This window comes from Hydra vulgaris, chromosome 12, assembly GCF_038396675.1.
Source record: "Hydra vulgaris chromosome 12, alternate assembly HydraT2T_AEP".
Lineage (NCBI taxonomy): Eukaryota > Metazoa > Cnidaria > Hydrozoa > Anthoathecata > Hydridae > Hydra > Hydra vulgaris.
Genome location: NC_088931.1, coordinates 1,306,628 through 1,318,465, shown reverse-complemented (window position 1 = coordinate 1,318,465; position 11,838 = coordinate 1,306,628). Strand labels below are relative to the sequence as shown.

Below are 11,838 nucleotides of genomic sequence, written 5' to 3'. Positions count from 1 at the left end.
GAGTAAAGAAAAATGTTGTTAAAAAATATATAACACATGAAGATTACAAAGATTGTTTATTAAATAAAATAAATCATATTAGGAAAATGAATGTAATAAGATCCCATTTACAAGAAATTTACACAGAAGAGGTCAATAAAATAGGATTAAGTGCAGAAGACGATAAAAGAGTTATTTTAGAAGATTGTATACACTCATTAGCATATGGACACTACAAACTAAAAGAACAAAAAAATAATAATTTTTAAGTCAATAAAGATGTCAAAAAGGTCAAATAAGTTAATTAAGATGTCAAAGAGGCCAAATAAGTCAATAGATGTCAAAGTGATCAAATAGGTCAAATAGGTCAAAGAGTTATTTTAGAAGAAAAAAACAATTTCTAATTAAAAAAAAAAAAAAAACGGTTAATAACAATTATCACAAACTTATCAATGTTGAAGGAACAATTTTACCAAACAAGCCACTAACAAGTTTTCAATTGATAAAAGCAGCAAAAAAATTTTAATGGTGTATTTGCAAGATCAATTATCTAAAAATACACAAAGAAAAGAATGTGGAATATTAAATACAGGGGATTCAAGTACACAGGGATTTCATTGGATTTACTGGTTCAAAGACGGTTACAAAAAACTAAGTTTCGATTCTTATGCACAACCACCTCCAGTCGATATTGATGATTATTTAAAAAGTCCTGTTTATTATAATTGTGAAAGAGTTCAATTTGAAAATACTTCTATTTGTGGACACTTGCGCCTATATGTTTTAAAAAAACTAGATGAAGGATATGATTTTCAGAATATTATTAATAATCCATGATAAAAAAAATATTCTATATATGTAAAAATGTCTGTTGATAAATTCGGACGCAATACTATTTCAACTACAAATAAAGAAGCAAATGGTTTAACAACATCTCAACCGACTTACTTGTTTATTAGGAGAGATGGACAAATAATGCAACTAGTAATATTAATATGAGTACTAATAAATTAATAAAGGTAGCAGAACCTACTAACTTAAATGATGCTGCTACAAAAAGTTACGTTGATAGCAAAACACCTAATTTAGCGGTTTAGGAATAATACCAAATTCAAGTTTAACGTGTCTTGGAGTGAAAAAACAAACTATTGCACCAAATACAGGTGTTGATGCAACAAAAACTTTTGTTCAAACTTCTGGTCCAAGTATTCTCAGAAAACTATGGTTTGCACTTGAAGGAACAGATCCTAATACAAATGTACCAGGTCACGTATTTCTTAGACTATATGCAAATAATACACTTTGCATAGGAGATTATTCTACTGTTACAGATAGTACTGCAATAAATGATATAGGTTTAGCCTGTGATTTTGTATTTTCTCCACTTGGTGGACCATTTTATGCAAACTCTTCACAAGCTTGTAAAGCCGTTTAAAACCATGATATGGAAGTGGTTTACTGATTGCCCACCCATATAAATTATTAGCATCTAGATACTTGTAAGTTTTTTTAGGAGGATACTTTACACTTGATTTACCATTAAATTTTAGTTTAGTAATTCAATTATACAATAAAACTAGTAATGCAGTTACATATTGGACTCCATCAATACCTCAATCATTGTCATCTATTAAATTATACTCATCAACATTTAGATATATGAGCACAGTTTATGGTAAAGAATATATTTTATTAGACACTACAAGCAATGGTAATGGTGTTTATTTTAAATATATTAGAACGCATATTGTTGGCGGATCTAGAAATTGGTGGGAATCAAGATAAAGCATGTATGACGCATTCAATTCTTCTGTAAATACTAACTCTGTTATACAACCTCAGACACCATATAACGAAAATAATTACACACTATTTCCTGGATTTGATGTCAATAGTGTATGTATAAGCTGATCATCTGGTTTAGAAGACTAATATCTTTCTTCTTGGAACGGTGTTAATCTTAAACCATTTAATAATAAATCATCTGGAATATTGTATCAATCAAAGGATTCAATTGATTCTACAACTACTATCTCATTTTACAGAAGTTATAGTCAATCCAATTCTATGTCTAGTGTTCCTAATCAAAGAAGATTAGTAGTTACATTAAACTCTGGGGATGCATAAGTTGGACAATCTGGAAGTTTTTATGCTTTAATAGGACAAATTTACTATTACGTTTGAGCTATATTACATTTACGCTTGAGCTATATTACATTTACGCTTGAGCTATATTACATTTACGCTTAATGTTTATGAGCCACCTAGAATTTAAAGTTAGCCAAAAATTACTTAAATTAGAAACTATACCATACTTTATAAGCCAAACGTTTTTGAAAATGATTGAAATAATACTATACTTTATAAGCCACACACTTTTTTTGAAAATACACTTTTTTTTGGCCCAGAACCCACCTTTTTCTACTATTATTAATTTTTAATTATAAATATTCAGGAGTATAATTATAATCAGAGTGTCTATTTTTTGTAATATTTTTTCTGCAAATATCAATGTCAATGTGAGAGTATAATCTCAAGATATAATCAAAAAATGGTAGGATGAAGTTTATAGGCTTAAGATCAATACGTTTGACTTTTTATAAATCATATACAAGTTTAACGCAAAATATTTGTTTCGATAGAAACCAATCACAGAAAATTTTCAATATATATATATTCTTTTTTTTTATTAATTTTTTTTTTTTTTATCTTTCTTAGCTTATTAGTTTTTTTTCTTTCTTTGGTTTATTTTCTTGGTTTATTATCGATTGGTTTATGAAAATACTGCTGTTATTTTTACATAGTTTTCACTTACTATGACAGTAAGTGTAAAAACTTGCGCAAACTGGCAATCGGAAGATTTTTGAACAAAAATTAACGCCGTTAAGAGCGGTAAATTCTTCTTATATAGGTTTAAGTTATTTTTTTGAACAACTTTTTAAGAGAATCTTCTGTTCTCATCAGGAATTTTTTTAACTTTTATAGTATAGTTACGACTATTAAATAATTTGACTGTCGACAAATTCGACGAATATATTTTCTAATTCTTGAAATCGTCAATTTAGTCAAAGTAATGGAGGGGAGGGGGGGTAGTGATTTTGTGACGACTCGTACGGAACTTGTTGCTAAAGAGTTGCGATGCACTATGAGATAAAATAATAAAAGTTGATCACAAAAATCAAAAATCACAATTTTTTAATTTTCAATTTAGATAAAAATTTTTATTAACTAGGGATTTTAGAAATTTGTAGCTAAACGAACTATGAAAATATCTCTCACGGTATTGATATTGTAGGTTATCGAAATTGATATTTATTAATTTAAAAAAACAAATGAAAATTTCTTATGTTTCTTACAAAAAATTTGCGCAAGCAAGTAGAAGCTTTTCCCACAACACATATTTAATAGTAACAAATGTGATTCTTAGCAATTGATTGCAACGTATATCTGATTCTCCACGTATATCTCCAGACCTATATATTTCTCCACGTTGATCTATATTTCTCCACATTTTAAGAAATATTTAGATATACGGAATTTGGGGCTATTACCATATTTTTGGCTTTAAAAGACCCGCATTTTTTATAGTATCAAAAAGTATCAATTATTTTGGTACCAAATGAAAGGTGAATACTCCGGTTTTCAAAAAGGTTTAGGTTATATACCCCTCAAAATCCCCGTTTGAGAGTTATAGAATTTCAAACAGAATGATGGAACTTCACAAAAACGTCTTATACATACATGTGATCATCTTTATAATTTGCATTAAATATTATTTCCGAAAGCTTACATGCACAAAATATTATTTAAGTATAACTTGTTTTTAAGTAAAATGAAGCCATTATGCGTTAAGGTTAGAATTCTTGGTAACGTTTGCGTATGTAGTCACGCACATACTAAAGGCCAATTAGTATGAGTAAGCAGTAAATTATCTTGTGACATTTATTATCACTTAAATTCATCTAAACCAATTTTATTAAAGGATCATATAATTAATTTTTATTGCGCATTTCATAAAAGTCATTAGTGATGAGCGAAAATAGTGAAAATACAGCAGCAATCAGTTTGTTAAAATTTGAGTTTGAAAAATTGTTATTTAAAGAAATTTTTGAAATCAGTTTTTCAAAATACTGTACAAAGATTGAATCATTTTACAATAAAAAAATAATTGAAAGTGGAATTACTGCATTAAAAGAAGATTTGAATAAACTTTTTTTTAAGGAGATTAAGGAATTATGATTCTACAAATCTAATGCGCCATCATCCCACTTACTTTGAACAATTTGTGATCTCTCCTGAGTATTTTGTTCAACCATGCCAATCATCACCATTAAGAAAAAGAGGATGACCATTAAAATCATTAGAAGAATTTTTCCAAAGGAGGCTAAATCAGGCGGCAACTCAAATAGCCGAAGATTCTGAAGACTGCATTTATGTATTACTAAAAGCTGTTTAAACAGCATCACATAAAAAAGGATGTAAATTCCTGAAACAATTGATTAAGATAGTCATTGATAATATTGATTAAGATAGTCATTGATAATATTGATTAAGATAGTCATCGATAATATTGATAATGCAGAGGAGCTTCTTAGTAATATCAGTACACAGAAACCAATTAAGATGACGCCAGATCAGGCATTAAATCCTCTTTTGATCTCTTTCTCTATTGATAATTCATTATCGAAAAATACATACCAAAATTTACGAAATGAAATGAAAAGTAGAAATGTCAACATCCTTCCAACATATTTTGAAGTCTCTCAAGCAAAATAGAAATGTCGTCCAGATGAAATCAAATCATCTGATCTGAAAGCGTCAACTTCAATAAAATCACTATCTTGTCACATAATTTTGAAGATTGTAATATTAGAAGAAGATCAAATTGTGAATTATATGAGGAAAGTAAATAAAAGTGTTATTGATGCTGAAACGATCTTCGCATACGGTGCTGATGGAACAACTGGTCATATTGAATATCACCAGACGTCATCATTTGGTTCAGTAATAGATGACCGCTCATTATTTACAGTTACCATGACACCATTACAGCTAAGAAGTAAGTTAGATGGAGAAATTTTATGGAAAAATCCTACTCCTCAATCTTTTCGATTTTTGCGCCCCCTGTCTCTGGAATTTACTAAAGAAATAATGGAACATGTTAAGGTTACCTTCCAACTGAAGAGGAAATCAAAAACTTGGCTCCATATCCAACAAATACTGGAGAAGAGTTGCAAGTTAATGTATCATCGTTGTTCTTTCCGACTTTAATTGATGGGAAAATTTTAAATTTTTTACTTGACAATAAATCTTCCCAAGGCTGCCCCATTTGTAAATAAACACCAAAGCATTTTAACAACTTGCTAAACTTTGATAATGATCAATTTAAGCCAAAATGTGACTTTTCAGTAAACCTCATGATCTCGCTAAAATTTTAGAACTAGATGATAAACTTGTATCAAATTTAAGCACCATTCTTGCAGCCCTTAATTGTCACCAACATTTGGACTTTGAAAAATTTGGGTACTTCTGCCATGATACATATTCCTTATTTATTAGTAATTATAAATGGTTCAACATGCCTGCCTCTCTTCATAAAATTCTTTGTCATTCAAAAAACATTATTATGACACTACCATTATCACCTGGATTTTTTGGTGAAGAGGAAGCTGAATCTTGTAATGAGTTCTCTTTAATAAGAATCTTGAAAGTGTTCTTGTAAAAGTAATTTGCTCGATGTATTTAATTGAGCATTAGATTCATCGGACCCTATAGTGTCTTTAGCAAAACTGGATGTGAGAATGAAAAGGATTAAAAATCAGGTATCAGAAGCTGTCAAAAATTTCTTATAATTAAAAAATTATGAACAAGAAGCTGATTGGGACACTACAACTTAGGAACCAAATTTCATAGATTTAAATTAAGGCTCTATTATTAACTACTTTGAAGACATTTAAATATTTAGCAGTAAATTTTGCATATTTATTAATTATTAGATAACTGATTTATTAACTGATTAATTAAATAACTGATTTATTAACTATAAATAATTGATTTAATAACTGAATTATTAAATATCTACCTACTTATAATATGATTCTTAATGCTATAATAAAAAACCCAAACTATTTTTCATTTACATTTTATTGAGAACATATAAAAAAACTGAAAATTGAATGGAGTTATGCAGAAAAGAACCAACCCACAAAATCCTTTGTCAGGAAGTCCAATCTTCAAATCTCCAATTTTGCAAATATTCTGATGAAAACCAATATGGGGTTTATGTAATGACATTTACAAGCATAAAAAAACAAAATAATTATCACAAATATTTTTGTGCAAAATTTGTATACTTTTGTCCCATAGTGGGAGGGGGACTTAAACGGTTAAAAAAAAAAAAGAGGCAGGGGTGTTGTAATTTACATCAAAAATAGTTTGCGGTATAAATTACGAAACGACCTATGCAAATCTGATTACGACAGGGAATTTGTTTCTATTGAAATCATTAACAATGATTCTGAAAATTACCTTTAAATCATGCTGTTATAAACCGCCACAAACATCAACAGAAATATTCTCAAATCATCTTCAAAATATTATTTTGAAAAGCTTACAAGAAAAAAAAAATTTATTTTTCTTAGGAGATTTTAATCTTAATGCTCTAAATTATGAAAGTAATAAAGAAAAACAAAGTTTTTACAATAATTTAATTCGATTTGGAGTAATTCCTCTTATAAATAAACCAACCCGAATTACAAAAAATTCGGCAACACTAATAGATAATATACTAACAAATTCTTTATTTGAAATCTCCTTAAAAAAAGGAGTAATTAAAACATCTATATCGGATCACTTTCCGATATTTGTTTCAATAAATACCTCAAATAAAATTAATTATAAATAAAATAAAAAAAACAATCACAAGGCGGCATTTTTCTTTGGATAGTCAGGTTAACTTTAAAAGTGAGTTAGCCAATATTGACTGGTCAAATTTAGAATCCTCAAATGATACAATACCTCAATTTAATGTATAATACGTTTATAGATATTTTTTTATTTCTTTATGATAAACACTTCCCCAAAGTAGTAAAAACAATTAAATTTAAAGACATAAATTCACCTTGGTTGAGTAAAGGTCTTAAAAAATCATCTAAGCGGAAACAACGATTATATATAAAGTACCTTAAAAAAAAAATGCGATAAAACAAAATCGGAATACAAGAGTTATGGAAGTCTTTTTGAGAAATTAAAAAAGCCGCTAAAGCTAATCATTATAATAAACTACTTGAAAAGTGTCAAACAGATTCTAGGAAAACATGGCAATTATTAAATGAAATTATTGGTAAACCAAAAATTAACAAACCGTGCTTTCCTAAAACTCTAAAAATCAACCACGAAACAATTGATGATGAAAACGTCATTGCAAATGAGTTTAACAACTTTTTTGTTAATATAGGATCTAAACTTGTATCCCAAGTTCCTAGTGTAAATAAATCTTTTGATAAATATTTAGATCGTAATAAAAATGAATTGAATAACGAAAAACTAACCATGTTAGAATTTAACAATGCTTTTAAAAGCCTAAAAAGAAACAAAGCAACCGGAATCGACGATATCAATAGCAACATTATAATTAACTGCCAAAACGAGCTTAAAGTTTCTTTATTTAAAATAATTAAACACTCCTTAGAGGAAGGTATCTTTCCTGAAAAACTGAAAACTGCGAAAGGAAAACCTATTTTTAAATCAGGAGGTACAAGTGAAATAGGCAATTACAGACCAATATCAATACTTTCTACATTCTCTAAGAAAATACCAATACTTTCTACATTCTCTAAGAAAATATCAATACTTTCTACATTCTCTAAGAAAATATCAATACTTTCTACATTCTCTAAGAAAATATCAATACTTTCTACATTCTCTAAGAAAATACATCAACTGAACACGCAATCCTTCACCTAGTTGATGAAATAAAAAACTCTTTTACAAACGGAGAAGTTACATTAGATGTATTCATAGATCTCTCTAAGGCTTTTGATACAGTCGACCACAAAACATTATTATCAAAGCTTAACATGTATGGCATAAGGGGTAGAACGAACAAATGGATAGAAAGCTACTTGGATAAACGTGTGCAATCTATATACTATGGAGATAATAAACTCTCTAATCCTTTTATATTAAAGTGTGGTGTTCCTCAGGGTTCAATACTTGGGCCTTTGCTTTTTTTAATCTACATTACCGATCTCTATCGGGCATCAAAAAGAATTTCAACTATAATGTTTGCTCATGATAGCAACTTTTTTATCTCCGGAAAAGTTATAAACGAACTGTGCGTAGAAATGAATCAAGAATTAGAAAAAATTTCTGGATGGTTTAGGGCAAATAAACTTTTTATTAACTTAAGTAAAACGAAGTTTTCTTTATTTCACCCTTATTATAAAAAAAAAGAAGTTGAATCTTCTCTTCCAAAATTGTTTATGGAAAATAGAGAAATAAGTAGGGATAATGTTACTAAATTTTTAGGTGTTTTTATTGACGAAAATCTAAATTGAAATAAACATATTTTTTTTTTTTTTTTTTTTTTGTTTAATTTATTTTCCAGAATAATATGAACAAGGTAAATCTATAATGAATATATTACTGGTAGGACTTCCAGAAGATCACATGATCTTATCATGAAGCCCTTTACAATCTATATATAAAAAACGTCGTACATTAAAAAATTACATATGCGTTACAATACTCTTCAGATGTTAAGCAAGTTTAACATAATATTTTATAATATGGGTATATAACATTCTCAATATTGAATATTATAATATAAAGTATTCAATATATTTTGTATAAATTATATTCTTCATACAGTAAACAAAAATAATGTATTAAATCATATAAACTTGAAATACTAAAAATAGATGAATATATTTTGTGTTGAAAATATTATTTTTTTCAATTTCTTTTTAAAGGAAGGAAAAGACCACTTGAAAGAAAAATCAAAGTTAGGTAATACTATTTTATTCCAGAGAAATGGACCACGATAAGAAATAAAAAACTGGTTAATTTTTGTTTTGCAAAATGGCTCTTGAATAGTTTTACTACAACGAAGTTCATATTTGTTTTTGGGTTTCAAATTATAGAGATTTGTAAATACACTAGGAGATACTTTTTCTTTACATTTAAACATAAAACCTAAAATATTAAAAATATTTAGTTCGTATATATTTAAAACTTTCATTTCTATAAGAAGTGGTGTTGAGCCTCAAAAACGATTTGCAAAATTAATTATGCGAGCTGCGTGTTTCTGATGCCGATAGAGAGATTTAAGTTTGGTTTTGTGAGCACTTCCCCATATAATATTAGCATAGTTTACATGGCAATGAATAAATGAATAGTATAGTTGAGTTAGTTGTTGTTTATTTAGTATATATCTAGCTTTATATAGAATTCCAATGCTTTTAGCAACTTTCATGGAAATATTATTAATTTGTTGATGCCAAGATAAGTTTTCGTCTATCATGACTCCTAAGAATTTTATAACATTTTCTCTTTTTATGATTGTATTGTCAATTAATAAATCAGGCAAGATATTTTGGATTCTATTTTTTTTAGAGGTTGGGTAAAAAAGTAAAAATTTTGTTTTATCTGTATTCAAAGATAATTTATTTTTTCTAAACCAATATGATATTCTTTTTAATTCATTATTCATTTTACTAAAAAGTGTACCTATGTCTTCGTGCGACTGAAATAAATTCGTATCATCCGCAAAATTTACGGTCGTTAAGTTAGAAGCTTTGTAAAGATCATTTATGTATAATAAAAATAACAGTGGCCTAAGTATGGACCCTTGGAGGACACCACATGTTATATTCGTTATTATTTGCGATGAGGATTCTTTATTATAAACAAATTGTTTGCGATTACTTAGGTAGCTTTTGAACCAATTTAGGGTTTTATCTATTACACCATAGCTCTCCAGCTTTTTAATTAAAATATGATGATTAACAGTATCAAAAGCCTTTGACAAGTCAATGAATACGCCTAGTGTGAATTGAGAATTCTTAAATGAGTCGGCAATACTGCGTGTTACTTGGAGAATAGCGTGTTCAGTAGAGTTGTTTTTTTGAAAACCAAATTGATTTTTATAGAGGAGTTTATTATCAATAAGATGAGTGTATATTCTGTTATACATTATTTTTTCTAATATTTTTGAAAAGACTGGTAGAACTGAGATAGGACGATAGTTTGTTATATTTGTATGATCACCTGTTTTAAAGATTGGAACTATTTTTGCTATTTTCAAACTGGATCTGGAAAAGATCCTTGAGTAATAGATGCTTCAAAGACTTTGAAGAGGATATCTTTGATCACATTAAAAAAGTCAATTATAATATTTCCATTTATATCATCAGGCCCAATTGCTTTATTCCTTTTTAATGATTTAAATGCTATTTCAAATTCATAATAACTTAGATTTGAAAAATTTATAGTTGAACTTGGTGACGATATAAATTCGTCAACAGAGTTGTTGCCTACATAAGGAATCTTATTTGATAGGTTATTTCCTATTGTTGAAAAAAACTTATTAAATTCGGCAGCGATTTCACTTAAATCGGTAACTAATTTATTTTCTACTTTTATAGCATTCGGCATCGAATTTGTGCTTGTTTTATGTTTGCCAGTAATTTCTTTCATTATTTGCCAAACCCGTCTTGAATTATGTTTGAGTTTCATAAGCAAGTCAGAGTAGTAAATTTGTTTGGCTTTTTTGCGGAGTTTTTCAAATAGATTTTTATAAGCTGTGTAGTTATTTTTATGCTTGTCTGATTTATTTTTAAGATATTTAACATAGAGTTTTTGTTTTATTTTTGAGGATTTTTTTATTCCTTTAGTTATCCAAGGACAAGAAATGTCTTTGGCGTTAAGAATAATTTCTCGTAACGGGAAATTTGCATCGTAGATTTTATAAAATATATTAAAAAAAGATTTATAGATGATGTTTTTATCCTCATTAAAGTTTATATAGCTCCAGTCTTGATGTAAAAGTTGCTGTTTAAATAAATTTAGGTTATTGTTGTTATAAATACGTTTTTTTATTGTTATTTTTCCGTGCGTATTTGTTTTGAGGTCAGCGCCTAAGCAGAAAAAAATTGGAAAATGATCCGAAACATCAGTTTTTACAATACCTTTTTTGAGCGTTATATTGAAACAGTCATTGGTAAGAACGTTGTCAATTAAGGAGGATGAGAACTCTGTAATTCTAGTGGGTTTATTTATAATAGGTACAGTTTCCGTTTCAAATAAATGGTTATAAAACTTTGTAATGTTTTGTTTTTCATTGTACTGGAAACAGTCTAGGTTGAAATCCCCTATTATATAATTTTTTTTCTTTTCATGACTAGCTTTTTCTATTATATTATGAACAAGATAATTGCTTAGGTACTCAGTTCTTCTAGTTGGTGGCCGATAGCAGCAGCTTAGTAAAATATTTTTAAATTTTTTGTTTAATATTTCAACCGTTAAAATCTCAATATTTTCATCAGAAACACTCATTTCGCTTCTAATATTATACCCAATGTTTTCTTTTATGTAAAAAAGAACTCCTCCTCCACGCTTATTAATATTACGCTCTAAAAACACTGTATTAAACCCTGTAAGATGGAGATTAGAGTTTGATTTAAAATCATCTTCTGTACATCAAGTTTCGGTTAAACAAATAACATTAAAAAAATATTCCGTTTGACAAATCATATTTAAAAAGCCATCAAAATTCTTTTTTAAACTTCTGATATTAAGGTGGATTATATTAAAATAATCACGATTATCATTTTTTAATATGCTTTTAATTTTATCTGG

At 28.0% G+C, this 11,838-nt stretch overlaps 2 protein-coding genes across 2 annotated transcripts; one reads left to right on the top strand and one right to left on the bottom strand.

Moving 5' to 3' along the window:
* Positions 1-1,767: 1,767 nt before the first annotated feature.
* Positions 1,768-8,537, top strand: LOC136087700 (uncharacterized). Its single transcript, XM_065811133.1, has 5 exons — positions 1,768-1,875; positions 4,534-4,702; positions 4,853-5,038; positions 7,436-7,732; positions 7,909-8,537. The coding sequence occupies exons 1-5, from the start codon at positions 1,768-1,770 to the stop codon at positions 8,535-8,537; spliced, it is 1,389 nt and encodes a 462-aa protein (XP_065667205.1).
* A 1,744-nt stretch (positions 8,538-10,281) lies between these two features.
* On the bottom strand, positions 10,282-11,535 carry LOC136087699 (uncharacterized). Its single transcript, XM_065811132.1, has one exon. It carries the CDS (start codon positions 11,533-11,535, stop codon positions 10,282-10,284), a length of 1,254 nt encoding a protein of 417 aa, XP_065667204.1.
* Positions 11,536-11,838: the final 303 nt, after the last annotated feature.

Coding starts and splice junctions, on each gene's coding strand:
- LOC136087700 (XM_065811133.1), top strand. CDS start 1,768: ATGTATGACGCATTCAATTCTTCTGTAAATACTAACTCTGTTATACAA. Junction 4,703..4,852: donor TTTACGAAATGAAATGAAAA/GTAGAAATGTCA, acceptor TTGTAATATTAG/AAGAAGATCAAATTGTGAAT. Junction 7,733..7,908: donor ACCTATTTTTAAATCAGGAG/GTACAAGTGAAA, acceptor ACATTCTCTAAG/AAAATACATCAACTGAACAC.
- LOC136087699 (XM_065811132.1), bottom strand. CDS start 11,535: ATGAGTGTTTCTGATGAAAATATTGAGATTTTAACGGTTGAAATATTA.